Source organism: Serinus canaria, chromosome 15 (assembly GCF_022539315.1).
Source record: "Serinus canaria isolate serCan28SL12 chromosome 15, serCan2020, whole genome shotgun sequence".
NCBI classification, from domain to species: Eukaryota; Metazoa; Chordata; class Aves; order Passeriformes; family Fringillidae; genus Serinus; species Serinus canaria.
The window spans coordinates 9,969,975-9,991,937 of record NC_066329.1 but is presented as its reverse complement, the minus strand read 5'-3'; the positions used below and the strand labels follow the sequence as shown (position 1 = coordinate 9,991,937).

The 21,963-nt window shown below is 57.1% G+C and overlaps 1 protein-coding gene across 1 annotated transcript; it reads left to right on the top strand.

Annotated features, from left to right (window-relative positions):
• The first annotated feature begins 600 nt into the window (after positions 1 to 600).
• Positions 601 to 21,643, top strand: ACACB (acetyl-CoA carboxylase beta). Its single transcript, XM_050980391.1, has 52 exons — positions 601 to 1,025; positions 1,689 to 1,815; positions 2,199 to 2,337; positions 2,590 to 2,699; positions 2,860 to 2,941; positions 3,118 to 3,216; positions 3,497 to 3,606; positions 3,859 to 3,969; positions 4,127 to 4,336; positions 4,650 to 4,820; positions 5,053 to 5,214; positions 5,395 to 5,558; positions 6,072 to 6,222; positions 6,302 to 6,405; positions 6,976 to 7,057; positions 7,627 to 7,772; positions 7,851 to 8,001; positions 8,078 to 8,212; positions 8,628 to 8,774; positions 8,851 to 9,039; positions 9,343 to 9,443; positions 9,523 to 9,611; positions 9,689 to 9,813; positions 10,087 to 10,200; positions 10,283 to 10,396; positions 10,750 to 10,839; positions 10,933 to 11,051; positions 11,281 to 11,418; positions 11,842 to 11,920; positions 12,011 to 12,118; positions 12,305 to 12,361; positions 12,937 to 12,978; positions 13,047 to 13,262; positions 13,346 to 13,501; positions 13,801 to 14,004; positions 14,465 to 14,620; positions 14,874 to 14,996; positions 15,320 to 15,589; positions 15,913 to 16,010; positions 16,155 to 16,275; positions 16,456 to 16,566; positions 16,776 to 16,919; positions 17,011 to 17,131; positions 17,277 to 17,373; positions 17,527 to 17,623; positions 17,829 to 17,964; positions 18,266 to 18,443; positions 18,556 to 18,668; positions 19,180 to 19,334; positions 19,489 to 19,659; positions 20,154 to 20,290; positions 20,411 to 21,643. Exons 1-52 carry the CDS (start codon positions 601 to 603, stop codon positions 20,535 to 20,537), a joined length of 7,122 nt encoding a protein of 2,373 aa, XP_050836348.1. The 3' UTR covers positions 20,538 to 21,643.
• The last annotated feature ends 320 nt before the right edge of the window (positions 21,644 to 21,963 follow it).

The window sequence follows — 21,963 nt, the reverse complement described above, 5'->3', positions numbered from 1 at the left end:
ACAACCGGGGCGAAGGGAGGGGGGGCCCGTGCTTCCCTTGGGGGCGGCCCTGGCACCGCGTGGGCTCCGGCCCGGGGAGCGGGGAGGGACAGATGGACACACGGACGGATCGGTGACACCGCAGTGACCCGGGAGCCCGGCGTGACCTGGCGTGGAGGGGGCACGGGGCTGGTAGCCATGGTGAGGGGGCGAGGGCGAGGGACTGAGGGGAGGGCGAGGGGCTGAGGGGAGGGTGAGGGGCTGAGGGGAAGGCGGGGGGCTGAGGGGAAGGCGAGGGGCTGAGGGGAAGGTGAGGGGCTGAGGAGGCCGTGGCGCTTTTCCCTCGCCCCCATGCCCAGCTCTGACGGGGATAATCGACCGCACTTACCGCGCTTCGGGGGTCCCGTTCAACGCCCCCCGGTGTGAGGGCCGGGCTGGGAGCCGCCCTCCCGAGGGTGCTGCGAGGGCCGGGCAGGCGAGGTCGTATCGCCCCCCGGCTCCTCATGGAGCAGGGGAAACAGCTCCGGCTGAGTGCGGCCGGCACCGGGCGCTGCGGGACGGGGCCGTGTTTTCAGCGGCACAGCCGTGACCGGCGTGCTCCGTCTCCCCCAGGGCCCGTGAATGCTGACGGCTGCGCTGCTCCTGCTCGCTGTGGTGCTGCTCCTTTGGGCCAAAATGTCCAACTCGCAGTGCGAGCAGGAGAATGAGCCGGAGGAGAGCCCCGCGGGGCCGCCCACCGCAGCCGGGCCCCCGGCGCGGCAGAGCCCCCCGGGCCGGCAGAGCCCCCCGGGCCGGCCGCCGCCGCCGCGGGCCGGGCGGGCGGGCTCGGAGCAGGAGCAGCTCGCCGTGTACAACCCCGCGGCGCTGCGCCGCCCGTCCCTCGCCAAGTTCGTGCTGGGCTCCTTCGACGACAACTCCTCCGATGATGAGCTGATGGCCACGGCCTTCAGGGTGGGCCGGCGGCGCAGCAGCCTGGCCGGGGTGGCGGGTACCGTCCCCGAGCCCCCCACCGTGAGCGCCCTTCTGGAGCCCAGCGCTGGCATCAGGTACGGATGGCAACCCCGATGGTCGGAGCGCGGCCGGGTAAGGATGTCCCGGTTAGGGAGGGCGGTGCTTGTGGTGGGTACATTGCTGTTGGTAAAATTGGGGTGCACACGTGCTGGTGCTCCTCGGAACCACAAGGTGATACCCCCACTCCTGCTCCCTTTGAAGGGGGAGAGCCAGTGTCCTTGGCTGTGTGACAGCAGTGCCACCTGCAACAACCAGGGCAGGGAGTGCCTCCAAAATCTCTAGTTTGGATGTGGGGCAGCTCGCTCCCTGCTGGCTGCACCGGGCAGCTCCCATGAGAGCACAGCTGATATATCCAGAAGAAACAACTTGGAAGCCAAATGCTGCTGCCTGCCTCCTCCAGCTGCTCTGCTCTGGCTAAAAATAACAAACCTTTAGCTGCAGGGACATGTTGTGACACTTGACAGCCCGACGGTGGCTCTTGCAACGCTGGGTTTGAGGTGGCGCTGCCAGCAGTATCCGTGCTGCTCTTCCATCCTTCCACAAATAAGGAATTTCCTGAGTCACATTGTAGATATGGTTGGTGACCTTTGCAGGACAGGGTTTGAAGGGCTTTGGGGCTGGGGGAGGGCTCACTGGAGTGGCTCTGGGCTCTCTGGGGTGGCCCTGGGCTCAGTGACAGCCACCACATCCCACCACAGGCCCAGCATGTCGGGGCCGAACCTGGCGAAGAGGAGCCACAGGAAGATGGACCTGCAGCGGGATTTTTCCGTTGCCTCCCCAGCCGAGTTCGTCACCCGCTTTGGGGGCAACCGTGTCATCGAGAAGGTCTGTCCCCACATGCCCCTGCTTGTGCCTGGCTAGGGGGTCACTGCTTTTCGCAGGGACATCTTTGAGCACTGCCCAAATCTCCTGTGTCTGCCAGGCTTGGAGCAATGGCAGCCTAGAGCTGTTCATTCCATGGTTTCACTCGCTCTCATGGGCTGGGAGGGGGAACCCCATGCAGCAGCTTGGCACAAACAATGGCCAAAACCCCATCCTTGGTTTTCCCCATTGCCAGACATCGGCAGTGTTGTTGAGTAGTGGGAAATCTCCTGATTAACCCATCCCTCCTGCTTTGCTCCACACCCAACTCTTGCCCCTGCACTGCTGTCCCTTAGGGTAGCAAGGACAGGGTTTCACCCTGCCACCCCCTGTCCCTGTGCCCCCAGGTCCTCATTGCCAACAATGGCATTGCTGCCGTGAAGTGCATGCGCTCCATCCGCCGCTGGGCCTACGAGATGTTCCGCAATGAGCGCGCCATTCGCTTCGTGGTCATGGTCACCCCCGAGGACCTCAAGGCTAATGCAGGTAGTTCCTGAAAATATCCCCAAAAATTAGGTTCCCTACCTGGGGCTGAGCTGAGGCAGCCCTTTGCTGCCTGGCATGTGAGAGCTCTGCACAGCCTGGCGTCACACACTGCACTCCTGTGCAGCCAAATCCAGGAATAAATAATTTTTCCCTGCTCCAGCCTCCCCAGGATGGAGGAATTGGGAAGGGGATCTGGCTCGGGGGATCTGGTTCAGGGATCTGGCTCCCACCACTCCCTGTGCTGTCTTGCAGAGTACATCAAGATGGCAGATCACTACGTGCCTGTCCCTGGAGGGACTAACAACAACAACTACGCCAACGTGGAGCTGATCGTGGACATTTCCAAACGGATCCCAGTCCAGGTAGTGGCCATTTGTGTGTCTCCCACCTCCTTGCCAAGGGCAGTTCCTGGGCAGAGGGGACACCCCAAAAGGGGGTGATGTCCATGTGCTGAGGAGCTGGGCATGGTGGGAGGTGCCAGCACAGGGGTAACGCTCCCACTGCTGCTTCTCCTTGTGCCAGGCGGTGTGGGCTGGCTGGGGACATGCCTCAGAGAACCACAAGCTGCCAGAGCTGCTGCAGAAAAATGGGATAGCTTTCCTAGGTAAGGTCTCACTGCTTCTCCGTGCTGGCTGTTGGGCTGGTGTGTGCCCTCACAGTCACTGCCAGGGACACTGCACTTGCAGAAGTCCTTGCAGAAGGCTGGTGGGGCCGACTCAGTGATGTGGGGATGGATTGGTGGATTGAGCACCCCCTCAGTCCTTCTCTCCCTCTCCAAAGGTCCCCCCAGTGATGCCATGTGGGCGCTGGGGGACAAAGTTGCCTCCACCATTGTGGCTCAGACCCTGGAGATCCCCACACTGCCGTGGAGTGGGAGTGGTGAGTGCCTCCTCTCAGCCCCCACACCCTCCCTGCTCTCCTCTTTCCTCCTCCCTGCCTCTCCTTCCCCCCAAAACAAGCACCAGGATTGGGGTACTTGGTCCATCTGGCCACACATACTGGGGACCCTATTGCAGCAGTTGATTTGGGCAGAGGCATTTTGGAGACGGAGTGCATGGAAACAGGAAAAATGATGGAATCCTCAGCTCCCTGGGCACACCCAGCATGGCACCCCAGCTGTGCCAGCTGGTGGTGACCACAGCCCTGGCCAAATCTGCAGGTCTGGTGGCCCAGTGGTCTGAGGAGGACCAGAATCATCAGCAGGCCATCAGCATCCCCCTGGAGACATACGCGCAGGGCTGCGTGAAGGACGTGGAGGAAGGCCTGGAGGTAAAGCTGAGCCTGCAGGCAGCTGCTTATCTCTTGCCCACCATGATTCCTCCTAAGAGCCTGCCTGCCCTGGCCCTTCTGGCCTCTCAGCACACACCACAGTGACACAAGGTGGTGCCAGCAGCAGTTTGTCCCACTGAATGAATGCCACTTGGGATAATCCTGCTCAGGGATGCCTGGAATTGTGTGGGCTGTCAGGGTGGTGTGCTGGGGTCCAAAACACTACAGTCACCCCAGCCCTGACCCTCTCAGGTGGCCGTGAGGGTCGGCTATCCCCTGATGATCAAGGCAGCAGAAGGTGGCGGTGGCAAAGGCATCCGAAAAGTGGAGGCAGCAGAGGAATTTAGTGCCTGTTTCCGGCAGGTGAGAGGTGCCTGGAACCCCCGTCCCTGTACTGTCCCATCCCGGCAGGGTCCTGCTCCCACCTGGGGCACCTCCCACTCCCTACTGCAGCTCTGCCTCCATCCTGGGATGAATTTTGGGGGGTGATGCCAGAGCACGACCCTCTCCCCTGCCGCAGGTGCAGGCGGAGGCGCCCGGATCCCCCATTTTCCTGATGAAGCTGGCACAGCACGCGCGGCACCTGGAGGTGCAGGTCCTGGCAGATGAGTACGGCAACGCCATCTCCCTCTTCAGCCGGGACTGCTCCATCCAGCGCCGCCACCAGAAGATCATTGAGGAGGCACCCGCCACCATCGCTGCCCCCGCTGTCACCGAGATGATGGAGAAGGTGGGTGGCCTAATCTAGGGACAGCACGAGGTTTTAGTGGGAAACTAGGCTGGGTTTATTGGGGTTGTAAAGAAGGGAGGGATCCCTGAGCTGAGCAAAACTCCTTGTCCAGGGTGGTCAGGCACAAGATCAGCCTCCCCAAGGAAGCGATCACAGCCCTAACTGTGCCAGAGTCCAGGGAGAGTTTGGACTTTCAGGAACATGGTCGGGTTTTGGGGGTGTCCTCTGCACAAGAAGGAGCTGGATGCTGATCCTGGGAGTCCGTCCCTTCCAAGCCAGGATTCCGTGATCCAGGGGTTTCCCTCTCCCGCAGTGCGCTGTCCGCCTGGCGCAGATGGTTGGGTACGTCAGTGCAGGCACCGTGGAGTATCTGTATCAGGAGGACGGGCACTTCCACTTCCTGGAGCTGAACCCCCGGCTGCAGGTGGAGCACCCGTGCACGGAGATGGTGGCGGATGTGAACCTCCCGGCTGCACAGCTGCAGGTACCTGCACACAGGGCTCTCTCCAGGGGTGTTGGAGGAGGCAGTTTGGGCATTTAGGGAGGAGCATTGGGCTGGAGCCTGGCAGAGGGAAGCTGCCCCATATCCCAGCATGGAGGTGCAGGTGAAAGAGGTGTGGCAGCTTTCCTTCTAATCTGGCTTCCCATTGGAAACTCTCCATTCAGACTCTCTGTCGGTGTCTCCCTGGCAGCTCAGGCCTTTGTCTCTCCTGCAGATTGCAATGGGCATCCCCTTGCACAGGATAAAAGACATCCGGGTGCTGTATGGGGAGAGCCCCTGGGGGGACACCCCCATCTCCTTCCACAGCCCCTCCAACCCCCCCGTGCCCAGGGGCCACGTCATTGCTGCTCGGATCACCAGTGAGAACCCCGAGGAGGTGAGCTGGGGTCAGGGTGGGGACAAGGGGACTCTGCCACCCGTGGGGTTGAACTGGGCATGGTCCTCCCCAGCCAGACAATGTTCATGGGATTGCTGCAGTCCATGGGGGTTCCCCTTGCCTGTCTTGCTGCAGGAGTCTCAATCCTGGTTCCTCCATCTCTGCTCTGTTTTGGCTCAGGGTTTCAAGCCCAGCTCGGGGACGGTGCAGGAGCTGAACTTCCGCAGCAGCAAGAATGTCTGGGGGTACTTCAGTGTGGCAGCAGCCGGGGGACTGCACGAGTTTGCTGATTCCCAGTTTGGACACTGCTTCTCATGGGGAGAGAACCGGGAGGAGGCCACCTCGTGAGTGTGGTGGGATGAGTTGGAGGGCGTGTGTCCTTGGGAGAAGTCACAATTGGTGTGTGAACTGGGAAAAGTGGTTTTTATCTGACAGGACCAGAACGGTGCTGCTGTGCTAAGCACCTGGCTGTCTGGCCAAAGCCAGAGTTTTTGGGACTGTGGTGGTGCTATGGCCCCAGTTCATCCACCTGATCCTCAAGGACATGTTGAAGTCATCTGCTGAGCATTGCTTAGTGCCCATGAGCAGCAGTGTCTGTCAGGAACTGAGCAGCAGTTTCATGGACAGGCTGATGGGACTTGGAGTAACTTGATCTAGTGGAAGGTGTCCCCTGTCCATGGCAAGGGGTGGAACAAGAGAATTTTTAAGGTCGCTTCCAACCCAAACCATGCAGTGATTATAAAGGTGCTGGGAGCTCAGGAGCTCTTTGCCCTAGATCCTGAAGCTCCTCAGTTCCCTCTGCTGGAAGCCAAGTGCCACCTTCTCGGTCATTAATGAGGGGCTTTTCTCCCTAAAAGGAACATGGTGGTGGCCCTGAAGGAGCTGTCTATCCGTGGGGATTTCCGGACCACGGTGGAGTACCTGATCAAACTGCTGGAGACAGAGATCTTCCAGAACAACGAGATACACACAGGCTGGCTGGACCATCTGATTGCTGAGAAAGTGCAGGTGGGGGTGATGCCCTGGGATCACCACTCCCCTCCCTTGGGCTAAGACCCAAACCCTGTTATGTTTTTTCCCCCCACAGGCAGAGAAGCCAGACACGATGCTGGGGGTTGTCTGTGGTGCCCTGAACGTGGCAGATGCTGCTTTCAGAACGTGCATGAGTGACTTCCTGCACACACTGGAGAGGTGAGGAGTGGGGGCTGCCTGGGGGGGCTCAGTCATGTGGGAGGCACCTTCCACCAGATCAGGTTGCTCCAACCCTCATCCAGCGAGGCCTTGAGCAATTCCAGGATTGGGGCAGCCACAATGGAGACCTAAGTGTTGTTCTTCTGGGGCGTCTTCCTTCCACTTTTGCTTTACAAATTTAGTGACAGTAGTGCTGTGACAGGCAGGGACAGGGGTATCTGGATCCTCAGCTGTCACTTTGTCTGGACAGCAGGAAAGGCTTCCCATGGCTGGGAAAGCAGTTTTCAAGGGGAAGTGGCTTGGCTGTGCAGTTTGCTTTTGTTGTTGAATATCAAGGTTATTCCTCCAGCCTTGGAGGACTCCCAGGGCTCTCCCATGTGCCTTATCTGAGTGTTTTCCCAGTGCCTGGCCTCCCTCCAGATCTGGCTGTGCATGGTGCTTGTGTGGGTCACTTAAAGCTGACACTTGTCCCCTCTGGTCACCATTGTGCCCTCCCACCAGGACTGGGAGCACTGCTGACTTGGAGAGGCTGGGAATGCCCTGGGGCCTGATCCCTCCGTTGTGTTTCAGGGGCCAGGTGCTGCCAGCAGCCTCTCTGCTAAACATCGTTGATGTGGAGCTCATCTATGAGGGTGTGAAGTACATTCTGCAGGTGAGGGCAGGGCTGTGCTCCCCCCAAACCAGCCACAGTGCTTCTCAAGGGCTCAGGGACATGCTCCTGTCCCAAGGGAGAAAACTGAAAAAAATATAAAGCTGTCCTTTAAAAATGGGCAACATAAAAATGAGCTTAATAACCTCATAACCTTAATAACCTCATTTTAACCTGACAGACATTTTCATACACTTCGTTGCCCTGAGTTTATTAAGGGACTTCATTTTCTTGCTTTTAAACCAAATTAGTTGGAGTTCGTTCATGCAAAACTCCTTACTCACAGTGAAAATGGCAGGTGGGCCATGTGTTGCATGAGCTCTGGGCTGTGAGTTAAACCAGTTCTGGGTTGTGAGTTAAACGAGTTCTGGGCTGTGAGTTGAGTTAAACCAGTTCTGGGCAGAGTTGAACAGCTCCTCGGTGCAGCCTGATGTTGTGCCTCCCGCCTTCCCAGCACAGCCCCATCCCATGGCAGCAGCCGTTGCACTGAGCATGGGGAGGTGCCCCCCCAGCCCCCAGCCTCGCTGTTCAGTGTGTTTTGGGGTTGCACTGAGGGTGTCCCCTGCCCGCAGGTGGCCCGCCAGTCGCTGACCACCTACGTGGTCATCATGAACCGCACGCACATCGAGATCGACGTGCACCGGCTCAACGACGGGGGGCTGCTGCTCTCCTACGACGGCTGCAGCTACACCACCTACATGAAAGAGGAGATCGACAGGTACCCCCTGCCAGGGCACCCCGTCCCCCCTCCCCGACGGCCACCAGCCGGCTGGTGACACCTTTCCCTGTCCCTTAGGTACCGGATCACCATCGGCAACAAAACGTGCACCTTCGAGAAGGAGAAGGACCCGACGGTGTTGCGCTCTCCCTGCGCGGGGAAGCTGCTGCAGTACATGGTGGAGGACGGCGGCCATGTGGATGAGGGGAAGGTTTACGCAGAGATTGAGGTGAGCTTTGCAGAACAGCTGAAGGAGCAACGTTTTTGGTGCTGGTGGCTCGGTGACCGTGTCCCTTCTTGCCCAGGTGATGAAGATCGTCATGACGCTGGCGGTGGAGGAGGCGGGGCAGCTCAACTACGTCAAGCGGCCGGGAGCGCTGCTGGAGGCCGGCTGTATCATCGCCCGCCTCCAGCTCGATGATCCCTCCAAAGTAAAGCCTGTGAGTCTCCTAGGAGCTGCCGTGCCCTCCTGCCAGCTCCCACTTGGCACCCTGGGAGTGCTCCCTAGGGGACAAAATGGAGGAGCTGCCCTGATGTGGCATCACAGTGAAGGTCTTGCCACGTCCTTGGGCTGTCTTTGGGTTCAAGTGCTGCTCCACATGGATTGCTCTGCTTCCTCGATGTGCAGGAGCTCACATGCACTAAAAAAGTGCATTTATAGCACTAAAATCCCCAGTTTTTCCATGTTATTTTCATCATGAGACACTGGCAGATCCACTATGCTCAATGTCAGGTGCTTCCTCATACCTGACCCAAAGCATGGGTTGTGCTGGGTTTCCAGGGCAGCTGCAGCTCTCAAGAGCTCTGTTTCTGCCAACAACTACAGTTCAGCTCACCTCCCTCTGCCCTCTCCAGGCACAGCCATTCACAGGGGGGCTCCCAGCCCAGCAGACCCTTCCCATCACTGGTGAGAAGCAGCACCAGGTTCTGCGCAACGTTCTGGACAACCTGACCAACATCATGAACGGCTACTGCCTGCCTGAGCCCTACTTCAAGACCAAGGTGGGTGCCAGGCACCAGGTGTCCCACCCAGTTGCCACAAGGACAAGTCCAGTAGCACCAGCTTCTGCTCCTGCAGGTGAAGGAGTGGGTGGCACAGCTGATGAAGACCCTGCGGGACCCTGCCCTGCCCCTGCTGGAGCTGCAGGAGATCATGACGAGCATTTCGGGACGGATCCCGCTGGCTGTGGAGAAGTCCATCCGGAAGGTGATGGCGCAGTACGCCAGCAACATCACCTCCGTGCTCTGCCGCTTCCCCAGCCAGCAGGTCAGTGGCAAAGGGGGCTCACATCCTCTTCACTGGAGCCAGCTGGGAGCTCCTGCCTCAATTTGTGCTGCCAAGATTTTATAGCAAATTAAATAAGCAAGGGAAATATGTGGAGGTTGATATTTTATATGTGTATTTGCTTCTCTACGTGTGCCTTTCTTTTTTATATTCATTTGTCGCTTTGCATTTTTCACTTTGGGGAAAAAAACCAACAAGGGAAAGGCTCTGGGTGGAGTAAGCAAAAGGGGAGCTGGCAGCCTCGTGCCCCTGAGCCACCATGGACCTTGTCCCCTCTCCCCACAGATCGCCAATGTGCTGGACACCCATGCAGCCACGCTGCAGAGGAAGGCTGAGCGGGAGGTCTTCTTCATGAACACACAGAGCCTGGTGCAGCTGGTGCAGAGGTGAGCCCCCTACTGTCTGTGATCCCCATGTCCCCCTACAGCCACCTCCTCACAACATGATGGGCTCTTTGCTCCCCAGGTACCGCAGCGGCATCCGGGGCTACATGAAGACAGTGGTGCTGGACCTGCTCAGGCGCTACCTGCAAGTGGAGACGCAGTTCCAGCATGGTGAGGGCTCAGGGCTCTCTGGGGTTTGCTGCAGGGCTCTGGAGGAGCTGCAGAGCTCACCAGACCCTGCCCCACAGCTCACTATGACAAGTGTGTCATCAGCCTGCGGGAGCAATGCAAACCCAACATGACCCCTGTGCTGGAGAGCATCTTCTCCCATGCCCAGGTGGCCAAGAAGAACCAGCTGGTGATCATGTTAATTGTGAGTACAACTCGTGCCTGAGACTCCAGGAGCAAAATCTGGTGGTAGAGAAGAGTCAAAGCAGCTCTGCATTTCTTCAGTGTCCATTCCTGCATCTTTATCACTTTAATTATCTTCCCTCTGTGGTGTTGTGTGACTATGCTTGGGTCAAAGAGAGCCCATTTTAGTGCCTTGGATCTTGTCCCCTTTGGCTGCATGGGGCTGGGGTGCAGGATGAAGCCATCCCACACAGTGAGGAGCCAGAGCTGAGCCGTGGTGATTGTGACATTGCAGGACCAGCTGTGTGGCCGTGACCCCACACTGACAGATGAGCTGACGACCATCCTTCATGAGCTGACACAGCTCAGCAAGACCGAGCACTCCAAAGTGGCTCTGAGAGCCCGGCAGGTCAGCCAGCACCATGCAGTGCCATCCCATTCCTGTCCCCATCCCTGTCCCCCAGGCTCCCAGCTCCTCTCTCCCCTGGCAGGTGCTCATTGCCTCTCACATGCCCTCCTACGAGCTGCGGCACAACCAGGTTGAGTCCATCTTCATCTCTGCTATCGACATGTACGGACATGAGTACTGCCCTGAGAACCTGAAGGTTGGGAATTATGTGTTTTTCCAGAGGGAATTTGGGTGGCTTTGGGGAGGGGGTCTGGCTGCAAGTGGTTTAGTCTTAAAAACAAAATCACTCAAAGCCCTGCTTTAGTGGCTGTGGAGCAGAGGAGGGCATGCACCCCAGTGCTGCCAGTCCCTATCCATTGTTCCATGTTCCATTTGGGAGGGAACAGATGTGTGGATCCATGTCTGGCTCTTGTGGTTTCCGCATGGTGGGCTGGGTATTCTATGGCACCTTGGTGACCAGTCCTGCACAGCTCCACATTGAGGGACCCCCTAAATGGAGCAGGGAGGTCTCACTTCATCCTTGCCCTAAATTTTGCTTTCTTCCTGCAGAAACTGATCCTGTCAGAAACCTCCATCTTTGATGTGCTTCCCGTGTTCTTCTACCACACCAACAAGGTGGTGCGCATGGCAGCTCTGGAGGTGAGGCCTGGGGGGCACAGAGGGGGCCTGAGGGTGGCATGGGGGGGCCCAGGAGTGCAGGGGCAAGGTGGTACCTCCTGTGTCCCCTCACAGGTGTACGTGCGGCGGGGCTACATCGCCTACGAGCTGCACAGCCTGCAGCACCGGCAGCTCTCTGATGGCATCTGCCTCGTGGAGTTCCAGTTCATGCTGCCCTCCTCCCACCCCAACAGGTACAGGGGTCCCTCTCACACACCTGTCCTGCTCCCCTGGACACAAAGCTTTTCTTCTCACAAAGCTTTGGGGTTTGTATCATCCCCTCTGTACAAAGTGGGTGCTGCCACCACACTGTCCTGTTGCCGCTGGAGGAGGATGAGCCCTCTCCGGGTCATGGCTCCCTGTGGGAGCTGTGTGGTCATACAGGGTGCCTTCCCCAAAGCTGACACTTGCTCCCCATGGCAGGATATCCGTCCCTATCAGCATCTCCAACCCTGACCTGGCCCGGCACAGCACTGAGCTCTTCATGGACAGTGGCTTCTCCCCCACGAGCCAGAGGATGGGAGTCATGGTGGCCTTCCGCAGATTTGAGGACTTCACAAGGTGGGGGTGCAGGGACGCACCTGGCCAGTGTTTGTGCATTTTGGGAGAGCAGAATGGGGTGGAAGAGCCACAGCTGGGGGCAGCTGGTCGGTGCTAGAGGTAGCTCCATTTCCCACCATAGCTGCAGACTGGGTATTCTCAGTACAGTACCTTGTGGGGACATGAGGTGGCTTTTGAGGACACGTGGAATGTGGGAAATGCTTGCATGGCACAGGTTAAACTCCTCTGCACATTAATGCAGCAGAGCTCAGAGCTGCATTTCATAAGCTGTGGGTTTGCTGTGGGATGGTGGGGCCATTGTGCTGGTACCTGTGTCCCTGTCTCAGTGGGTCCCTGGTGCTGTCCCTTCAGGCAGGGGGTAGGCACAATGTGCTGTCTTGCACAATGTGCTGTCTTGTGACCCCACCTCTGCTGTTTGAGCAGGAACTTTGATGAAGTGATCTCGTGCTTCTCCAACTCCTCGTCGGACAGCGGGCTCCTCAGTGATGAGGAGGACACCAAGGTAGGCCTGAAGCTGCTGCTGGTACCCCCAGGTGGTGTTGGGACAGCACAATGCTGCTGGCCAGGGTTGACTGTAGGGTTTTGTTGCCAGAACATCCGTGAGGAGCCAATCCACATCCTCAACATTGCACTCTGCTCAGCTGACCACATGGAAGATGAGAAGCTGGTGCCCATCTTCAGAGCTTTTGCCCAGTCCAAGGTCTGTTGCTGGGGCTGGACCCTCTTTTTGTAAACCCTGCAAACTAGAACACTGTACCCCAAGACACTGGACACTGCCTCCTCTCCATGCAGTGCACCCCAAAATGCTGCAGTTTAGGTTTTGTTTGCTCCCTTGGTGAAGATGTTTAAGCTCTCTCAACTGGTGGCGTCTTCTGTTTCTGTGTAGAAAAATATCCTCGTTGAACATGGTCTCCGGAGAATCACGTTCCTCATTGCCCAGCAGGTGAGTGCAACTGAGATTCTGATATCTATAAATACCTTACAGACACAGCACTGAGTGATGGATGGACCCACTGTGCTTCAGGAGCTGGGAATTAATTAATGAGCAATTCAATGAGTGATTCATCTTCTGTATCATCCTTTAACCTGCTCTTGTTTACAGTAACGTGGTTCCTGCAGAGCCACTCCATAGCTTTAAGATGCCTTTAGAAGCCATCACAGAGTAGAAGCCCAGAGTGGTTTGGGTGGGAAGGGACCTTAGAGTTCATCCTGTTCCACTCCTTGCCATGGGATGAAACTCTCCACTCTCCCAGGTTTCTCCAAGCCCTTTCCAACATGGCCTGAGACACTTCCAGGGATGGGGCAGCCACAGCTTCTCTGGGCAGCCTGTGCCAAGGGCTCACCTCCCTCACAGGGAACAATTTCTTCCTAAAATCCAATCTAATCAATCCCTCCCAGCCCTTTTCCCCTTGGGGGAGAACAAAGCCTGAAAGGTTTTTTTCTTTTTCATAAAGAATCAGAACAATCCTCTGCAGGCTAGGCCTATTCACGTTGTCTTCTCTGTCCCTTTTGCTGCAGAGAGAATTCCCAAAGTTCTTCACGTTCAGAGCCAGGGACGAGGTAAGATCCCGTGGGAGCGGTGCCGGTGCGGCGCGGGCGTGGCCCTGGCTCACGGCTGTGCCTGGCAGTTCGCAGAGGATCGGATCTACCGGCACCTGGAGCCGGCGCTCGCCTTCCAGCTGGAGCTGAGCCGCATGCGCAACTTCGACCTGACGGCCATCCCCTGTGCCAACCACAAGATGCACCTGTACCTGGGGGCTGCCAAGGTTCAGGCGGGCACCGAGGCCACCGACTACCGCTTCTTCATCCGCGCCATCGTGCGCCACTCCGACCTCATCACCAAGGCAGGGTGGCGCCGGGGCGCCCGGGGGCACAGTGAGGGTGTGTGGGTGGCCTGGCCCCTGCTGAGCCACCTGCTCCATCACAGGAGGCTTCCTTCGAGTACCTGCAGAACGAGGGCGAGCGGATGCTCCTGGAGGCCATGGATGAGCTGGAGGTGGCCTTCAACAACACCATCGTGCGCACTGACTGCAACCACATCTTCCTCAACTTCGTGCCCACCGTCATCATGGACCCGTCCAAGGTGTGTTTCTTGGGGTCTTGCTTCCTCTGTCCTGGAAAAGTTTCTCTGTCATCTCCTGTGTTCAGGGCCATTGCACAGATGGGCAGCCTCCCTCCACCATCTCTCCCTGTCCCCAGTGGAGAGGGTGGATATCAGCACCAGGCCCAACCAGGAGGCATGGAGAGACAGAGGGGGCTCACCCAAAGCAAATCCTAAGTGGCAGTTTGGGGTGGACATGCAACAGGACTGCTCCACCCGTGGCATTATGTGCTCACTGTTGTCCCTGGGGTCACCAACCCCCATGTGCCATCCCTGTGCAGATCGAGGAGTCGGTGCGCTCCATGGTGATGCGCTATGGCAGCCGCCTCTGGAAGCTGCGGGTGCTGCAGGCTGAGGTGAAGATCAACATCCGCCTGACGCCCACTGCCACCGCCATCCCCATCCGCCTCTTCCTCACCAACGAGTCCGGATATTACCTGGACATCAGCCTCTACAAGGAAGTGAGGGACCCTGGCACTGGCAGCGTGAGTAACCCCAGCAGTGACTGCAGGAACCCAACCATGGCTGCCTGAGTGATGCCAGCTCCAGTAGAACTTTGGAGGGGCTTCTGCAAAACTCTTTGTGCACCCACAGTGCTGGTCTGCCCAGAGCCCCCAGACTTTCAACAACATTCCCACAGCTGGATTGGTTTCATCCATCTGTTGGCATCCAGTTGGGGTGGTGCTTTATTCAAAATGTGCTGAGCTTCATCCAGTTGGGTTCCTTGAGTTGATGCTCGTGTGGAGCTGGGCAGTTTTGAACACTGGAGGTGATAGTCAGTGTTAGGGTGTCACTAGAACTGGCAGCACACCAGTGTGACAGTCCCCTCAACAGCAAAAGAATGGGTGGAAAATCACCTTGACCAAGCAAGGCTCAGCAGTGCTCCAGAAAAAGAGTCACCATGACATCCAGGGAAGGAAACCAACGCTCCGCTTTTCTCTCCAGATCATGTTCCAGTCGTATGGGGACAAACAGGGGCCGCAGCATGGGATGCTCATTAACACCCCCTATGTCACCAAGGACCTGCTTCAGGCCAAGCGCTTCCAGGCACAGTCCTTGGGCACCACCTACGTGTACGACTTCCCAGAGATGATCAGGCAGGTGAGTCTGGCTGAGCAGAAAGACTCTAAATTACTGCTCTTTATCCCCACCCTCCCCAAATATTCCCACCTGAGGAAAAGGTCCCTCTCCTCGGGCTGTCAAATGAGAAAACAAAAAGACCCCAAGCTCCAACATTTTTGTTGTATGAAACATTTCTAAACCAATTCCTAGCTCTTGGAATTCCTGAAACTAGATGGTCTTTAAGGTCTCTTCCAAGCCAAACCATGCCAAGCAACGTGCTGTGTCTCCACAGGCTCTCTTCAAGCTGTGGGGCTCCTCGGACCAGTATCCCAAGGATATCATGACCTACACTGAGCTGGTCCTGGACTCTCAGGGTCACCTTGTACAGATGAACAGGGTCCCTGGAGGGAACGAGGTAGCAGGGAATGATTTGGAATTGGGCAGAGGAAGCAGGTGGGAATGGCTGGTAGCTTTGTCTGGCTGTGTTTAAAGCTTGGGAGATGCTCCTCAAGCATTTTGGCTGTTGGTTAATGCTACCTGCAGCTGAGCCCCTGTGTCTCTTGGACATGGCACTCAGTACTCTGGTCTAGTTGACAAAGTGGTGATCAGTCAAGCATTGGCCTCAATGATCTTGGAGGTCTTTTCCAACCTGGTTAATTCTGTGATTCTGTAAATGATTCTGTGACTCTGTGATTCTATGGAGATTCTTCCCTGTAACCTTGTGCTGTTTCGAGGCAGGTGGGGATGGTTGCTTTCAAAATGAAGCTGAAGACCCCCGAGTACCCCAAAGGCCGAGACATTGTGCTCATCTGCAATGACATCACACACAAGATTGGCTCCTTTGGGCCTGAGGAGGACCTGGTGTTCCTGAGGGCCTCGGAGCTGGCACGGGCTGAGGGCATCCCCCGCATCTACATCGCCGCCAACAGCGGCGCCCGCATCGGCTTCGCTGAGGAGATCAAGCACATGTTCCAGGTGGCCTGGGTGGACCCAGCTGAGCCCTACAAGGTGTGTGTGCACCTCCCCTCCTGCAGCACAGGAAACAACAGAGGATCTAGCTGGGGAAGGGATGAGCAGAGTTAAACTGGGATGTTAAGTTGTGGGATTAGAGCAGGAGTGAGGCCCTACCTGTGCCCAGCACCATGGGGATGGTTCCTTTGGCTTCTCTCACGTGGTGGAGGTGAAGGTGTCAGTGCTGGCATGGCTGCTCTGTCCAGCTCTGGTCCCTGAGCTGCTGCACAACATGATTTGGGATAGGTTTGGGAAAGGGCCACCACATGAGCATGTGTGTGGGGGGCTCCTCAAGTCATCCTTCTCCTCTTTCCTTGCAGGGGTTCAGGTACCTGTACCTGACTCCCCAGGACTACACGAGGATCAGCAGCATGAACTCGGTGCGCTGTGAGCACGTGGAGGAAGGCGGAGAGTCCAGGTGAGTCCCATATCCCATGACACACACAGACCCACCCCAAGCTCTGGCCTAACCCCACCAGGTTGCAGCTCCCACCTCAGCATCCTGCCAGGCACATCAGTGCAGGTGAGTGCTTCCCACACCACGGCTCCTCTTTCTCTGCAGGTATGTCCTGCTGGACATCATTGGGAAGGACAATGGATTTGGGGTGGAAAACCTGAGAGCTGCTGGTACCATTGCTGGGGAGTCCTCCCGTGCCTATGACGAAATAGTGACCATCAGCATGGTACAGTAGGGCCCTTCCCCTCTCTGCTCCTCTCCTCTCTCCTGCTGGCTCTTAAAGTCACCATGGGAGGGGTAACAGGATGCAACAAGGAGGCTGAGCCCTTCACAGCATCCTTCTGCAGGTGCTCGTGGTCTGTGCTGCAGCCCCAGTGACCCCACATGTCCCTTTGTGTGTGCCCAGGTGAGTTGTCGTTCCATTGGGATTGGTGCCTACCTGGTGAGGCTGGGCCAGCGTGTGATCCAGGTGGAGAACTCCCACATCATCCTCACTGGTGTCACAGCTCTCAACAAGGTACCAATCTCTGGCTGCATGTCCTCCGTGGCACTGTCCATCTCACCACTACCTTTGTGGGCTCCTTCCTTGTCCCATGGAACATCAGCCTGGACAGAGGTGGAGATTCAGCCTCAGCCTAGAGGGAATTCTGCTGTGCAGAGGTTTGGGCTGACAGACAGAGCAATGGAGCAGGTCCTGTGTCAGCAGAGCCCCATGTGTTCCCCTAGGTGCTGGGACGGGAGGTTTACACATCCAACAACCAGCTGGGAGGAGTACAGATCATGCACAACAATGGTGTTTCCCATGTCACTGTCCCAGATGACTTTGAGGGGGTCTACACCATCCTGCAGTGGCTCTCATACATACCCAAGGTAGGAAGGTGCTGCAGGGGGGAGGTGGGGGTTGTGTGGGGGTTGTCACCCATACCTGGCTGGTGACCTGCCCTCGGGGTCTCCCTTACAGGATAACCAGAGCCCAGTGCCTGTCACTGCCATAGTTGACCCTGTTGAAAGAGAAATTGGTTTTGTCCCTTCCAAAGTCCCCTATGACCCCAGGTGGATGCTGGCAGGGAGACCCCATCCAAGTAAGTGAGAACGACCCAAGGCCACTGCAGCACTGCTCCCAAATGCATCCTGTAGGTGCAGAAGATGCTCTTGGCTGTGGGTTGGTGCTCAGGAACCTTTCAGGGCTTGCCCTTGCACCACTCCGTGTTTTCCTGTGCTCTGCAGCTCTCAAAGGAACTTGGCAGAGCGGCTTCTTCGACCAGGGCAGCTTCATGGAGATCATGAAGCCGTGGGCTCAGACCGTGGTGGTTGGCAGAGCAAGGTACTGCCAGGAGCAGGGTTCCTGCATGAGTGGCCCCACACCTTCAAGCCCTGGCTGTGGCACTGCTTTTGGGATGTTGGAGAGGGAGAGCTCTCTGGTGGGGCTGGGGTGGAGGGGAACTGGCCTTGATGAGCCCACTCTGCCCTGCCATAGGTTGGGAGGTCTCCCCGTGGGCGTCATCGCTGTTGAGACCCGCACTGTGGAGGTGACAATACCCGCTGACCCTGCCAACCTGGACTCAGAGGCAAAGGTGAGTGTGCTGCAGCTGGGGCCAGGTGGCATCTGAGAGGAACTGGAGGGAAGGGAGGAGTAATAGCTCAGCATGATCCTTGGGCATAATTTTCCTTAATTGAGGTGAAATCAAGGGTGCTGGGGCAGTTTGTTTTCTTCCAGCTGTTTCATGCGGCATGCCAGGAAGAGCTGGCGCAGTCTCAGCTGCTCCCTGTCTTTTCCAGATAATCCAGCAGGCTGGACAGGTCTGGTTCCCAGACTCTGCTTTTAAAACAGCCCAGGCCATTCGGGACTTCAACCGGGAGTACCTCCCACTGATGATCTTTGCCAACTGGAGAGGCTTCTCCAGCGGCATGAAAGGTACCTGTGCTTGGGATGCACACACCATGGGAACATGGTGGGACAAACCTCTGTCACCCCTGCCACCCCACAGGGTCCTGGGATGGCCCAGCCTACCAGGGTATGCACCAGTGGGGTTGGGTTGGTCTGGGGAGGTCATGGGGGGTCACAGAGCAGAGGTCCCAGGGGTTGGTGGCTTCCTGCTTGCTGGTTTTACAGGGTGCTTTGTCTGTCCAATAGACAAGGTGTCTTTGGGCAGCTGGGAGGAGGCTGGGACAGTGGCAATTGGGACACCCAGCCTCTGAGTCCCTTTGGCTTTCAGACATGTATGACCAGATGCTGAAGTTCGGTGCCTTCATTGTGGACAGCCTGCGGGACTTCAAGCAGCCTGTCCTGGTCTACATCCCCCCTCACGCCGAGCTGCGCGGCGGCTCCTGGGTGGTCATCGACTCCACCATCAACCCCCTGCACGTGGAGCTCTATGCTGACAAGGAGAGCAGGTCAGCATCCTGAACACCTGTGTGTGTCGTCCAAAATACCCCTGTGTGTCAGCTGCCTAGGATTTATTCTCCCATGCACACCAGTCCTTGCTTTACCCAACTTCCCTTGCAGGGGAGGCATTTTGGAGCCTGGAGGAACAGTGGAGATCAAGTTCAGAAAGAAGGATTTGGTGAAGACCATGAGAAGGATTGATACAGTTTATGCCGGGCTTGTTGAACAGCTGGGTAAGGAAGGGGAGTTTGGGGTTGTGGACATTGGTGGTGGTAAGTTAAACATGAGGCTCAAGCACTTTGGTAGCAACCACGAGGAGTCCTTTAGTGTCCTGTGAAAACTCTTCATGTCTTTTCTGTTGGTGGAGCTGAGAGGATGTGGTGGTACTTTAGAACACCTGTCCTGGGGGCTCTGTCAATGGGTTAAATGGGGCTGGGGTCTTCTCCCATGCTTTGAGATGAAGGATGGCCATGGCCACGTTGAACTGGTTCCTGCTGCACTGGGAGTTCCTTTCCCCTATGTCCCTCCAGCCTGCTACAACATGGTACCACAAAGTCCTTGCAAGTGCCATCTCTCCTATCATGTAACAGGGACTGAGTGTGGTGTGACCTCTTTGTGGATTGTATGGCTTTGGTGTCAGTGTGCCAAGGAAAGAGCTGTGGCACTGGACGTGGTGGCTGATGTGGGAGCACAGAGCCAGGGAGGGCATGCACTGGGGGGTGCTCAGCCCGCTGTGTCCCGCAGGCTCCCCCGAGCTGTCGGAGGCGCAGCGCAAGCAGCTGGAGAAGCAGCTGAAGGCGCGGGAGGAGCTGCTGCTGCCCGTGTACCACCAGGTGGCCGTGCACTTCGCAGACCTGCACGACACCCCGGGCCGCATGCAGGAGAAAGGGGTCATCACGGTGAGCCGGGTGCAGGGGAGGGGCTCTTAGGTGACAGGCAAAGGTGGGGGGAAAATCCCTTCCCTGTGACATCCCTGTCCTCTGCCCTTCATCCCGCCGGAGCTGGAGCAGCCGCCGGCAAACCCAAACCCGGGCTGTGCTCCGGTGTCCGCAGGACATCCTGGAGTGGAAGAGCGCCCGCTCCTTCCTCTACTGGCGACTGCGGCGGCTGCTGCTGGAGGAGATGGTGAAGGGGGAGGTGCTGAAGGCCAACAGCGAGCTCAGCCACATCCACATCCAGTCCATGCTGCGGCGCTGGTTCATGGAGACGGAAGGAGCTGAGAAGGTACCCCCAGCCCCGGCTCCCTGAGGCACCTCTGCAGGCAGGGCATCCCGAGGGATCCCGAGGGATCTCACCTCGCTCTGCCACCATTCAGAGGTTTCAGTGGTGTTTCAGTGTGTGATGGAAATGTGTGAGGATGGGTGGTGAAGCAGCCCTGAGCTGGGGCTGGCTCCTCAAATCAGGTGACTCCAGTTGGGTGTTGGTGCTCAGCAATGGCGAAATGGTCCCCAAATAAAGATTTTTTACTTCCCAGGGCAAAAGTGGGGTTTTTAGCATTTGAGCTGCTCTCAAATGAAACACATGTTGCTATGCCTGACTCAGGAAGTAGGACCTGCAAAGGAACCATATTTTACCTTTTTGCATTTTAAATGGCTTGCAGATAGGTGCAGGACAGGGAAGAAAAATCCCATGGCCTGGCTTTGAGGCTCCAGGAGGAAGGGGGGTGCTTGGGCTGTGCAGGCAGCAGAACCCCCTTCCCACGGTGCTGCTTTCTCCAGGGCTACCTCTGGGACAACAACCAGGTGGTGGTGGAGTGGCTGGAGAAGCACATGCAGGAGGAGGATGGCACCCAGTCAGCCATCAGGGAGAACATCAAGTACCTGAGGAGGGACTACATCCTCAAACACATCCGGAGGTGAGTGCCTGTGGGAGCTGGCATGAGAAGGGGTCTCTGGGATGGGAACAGCAGTGGTGGAGCCCAGGCAGTTTTCACTTTAGCATCTCAGAAAACCTCTCTCTGCCCTGTGCCTTGCAGCTTGCTCCAGGCTAACCCCGAGCTGACCATGGACTGCATCGTGCAGATGGCTCAGCACATCACCGGCCCACAGAAGGCCCAGGTTGCCCATCTCCTGTCCAGGGTGGACACTGATGACCCCTCCTGAGCTGGGCAATCACCACAGGGTAGGAGAAGCACCAGGACACAGCCAGACCTCACCTGCCCCCCTGGTTCCTCAGCCCTCGAACGGAAGCCTTGGACTCTTGCTCATGTGCCTAAATAAAGGACACCAGTGCTTTTAAGTATTTAAGCCATGGAGATGGTCTTGCCATCCATGCAGAGTCCCCTCTGGCACTGGGGGTGCTGCCAGAGGGGCAGCTTGAAGATGAACTTGTCCCGAGCCAAGCCTGGAATCTGGACCTGTGCAGAACTTGGTTTTAAAAAGAATCCAAAATATTTTCCTGTTTTAGTTGCCAGCCCTTGGTCTTTCAAACAAACACCAGGTCAGACACGTCTCATGAGACTGGACAGAGCTGGAGGCACGGACCCCTGGCCAGGGCCAGTGTCCAGCTGGCTGGGTTCAAGCTGACCAGGCAGCAAGATCAGGAAATGAGAAGCAGCCTCCAAGTGATGCTTTATAAACTGTGAAGAGCAATTTCTGTCATCCTTCTCCTCACTGGGGGACAAAGAGTAGATGTGGCTGTGAGTAGCTGATGGCCCAGGAAAGACCTCGATGAGCTAATCTGAGACCTGCTCCCATGGAATGTCCAAGGATCCACCAGGTTTTGGCTGACCTGGCTGTGCCTCTCGCCCATCTCATGTCCTTTCTGGCTCCTGCAGAGCATGGAGAGGAGGGAGGATGGCTCCAGGTGACCTGGCCCAGTGACCTGGTTCCTCCTTGGAAGCAGCAGAGCCAGGGGGAGCTGTCACCTGCTGGGACCTGTACCCTGCTGCTCAGGTAGCCTTTGATCATCTCAGTCATGGAGGGGAAATTTGAAGTTTTCCAGTGCCTCTGGCTGTGTCATTTCCTCAGCACAGATTTACCTTGGGCTCAAAAGGAGGAGGTGAGATGGCAATGGAAGGTGGGACAGCTGGCTCAAGTGCAGTGCTGGTATTGCCCTGGGGTGAAGGTGTTGGATACCTCCTGGGGCTGGAGCATCCCACAGAGTCTGCAGGGTGGGAATGGGAAGGGTCTTGTGAGTCACTTCCTGGCTGGAAGGTGTCACTGCTGACCGGCAATAAAGTGAGCTCAGCTCCCAGGGAATTCCCTGACCTCTGTGTCTTCTGTCATTGTCCTGAGCAGGGCCTGGTGTCTCTGGCACTGGGCTTTTCTGTGGCACAGGACCTGTTTGGGGTGGGACAGCTCTGAGCATCCCTCCTGCCAGCCCCTGTGCCCACTCCAGAGCTTTTCCAGGCATTTCAGAGGGTTTCAGGAACAGGGTGACACCACAGAGGAAGAACTCTTTAGAGTGAATACCTGTAAACTCTTACAGTAAAAACCTGTAAACTCTTACTCTCCTGGAGGATTTGAGCCAAGGATCCACCTTTAACTTGGCCGTAGAGTCTGTAAAGGGAATGAAGCTTGGGAAAGC

Excerpts from the sequence above, each read along its gene's own strand:
- ACACB (XM_050980391.1), top strand. The coding sequence starts at position 601 with ATGCTGACGGCTGCGCTGCTCCTGCTCGCTGTGGTGCTGCTCCTTTGG. Across the intron at positions 9,444-9,522 it reads CTGGTGCAGCTGGTGCAGAG|GTACCGCAGCGGCATCCGGG; the intron begins GTGAGCCCCCTA and ends TTTGCTCCCCAG. Across the intron at positions 20,291-20,410 it reads ATCCTCAAACACATCCGGAG|CTTGCTCCAGGCTAACCCCG; the intron begins GTGAGTGCCTGT and ends TGTGCCTTGCAG.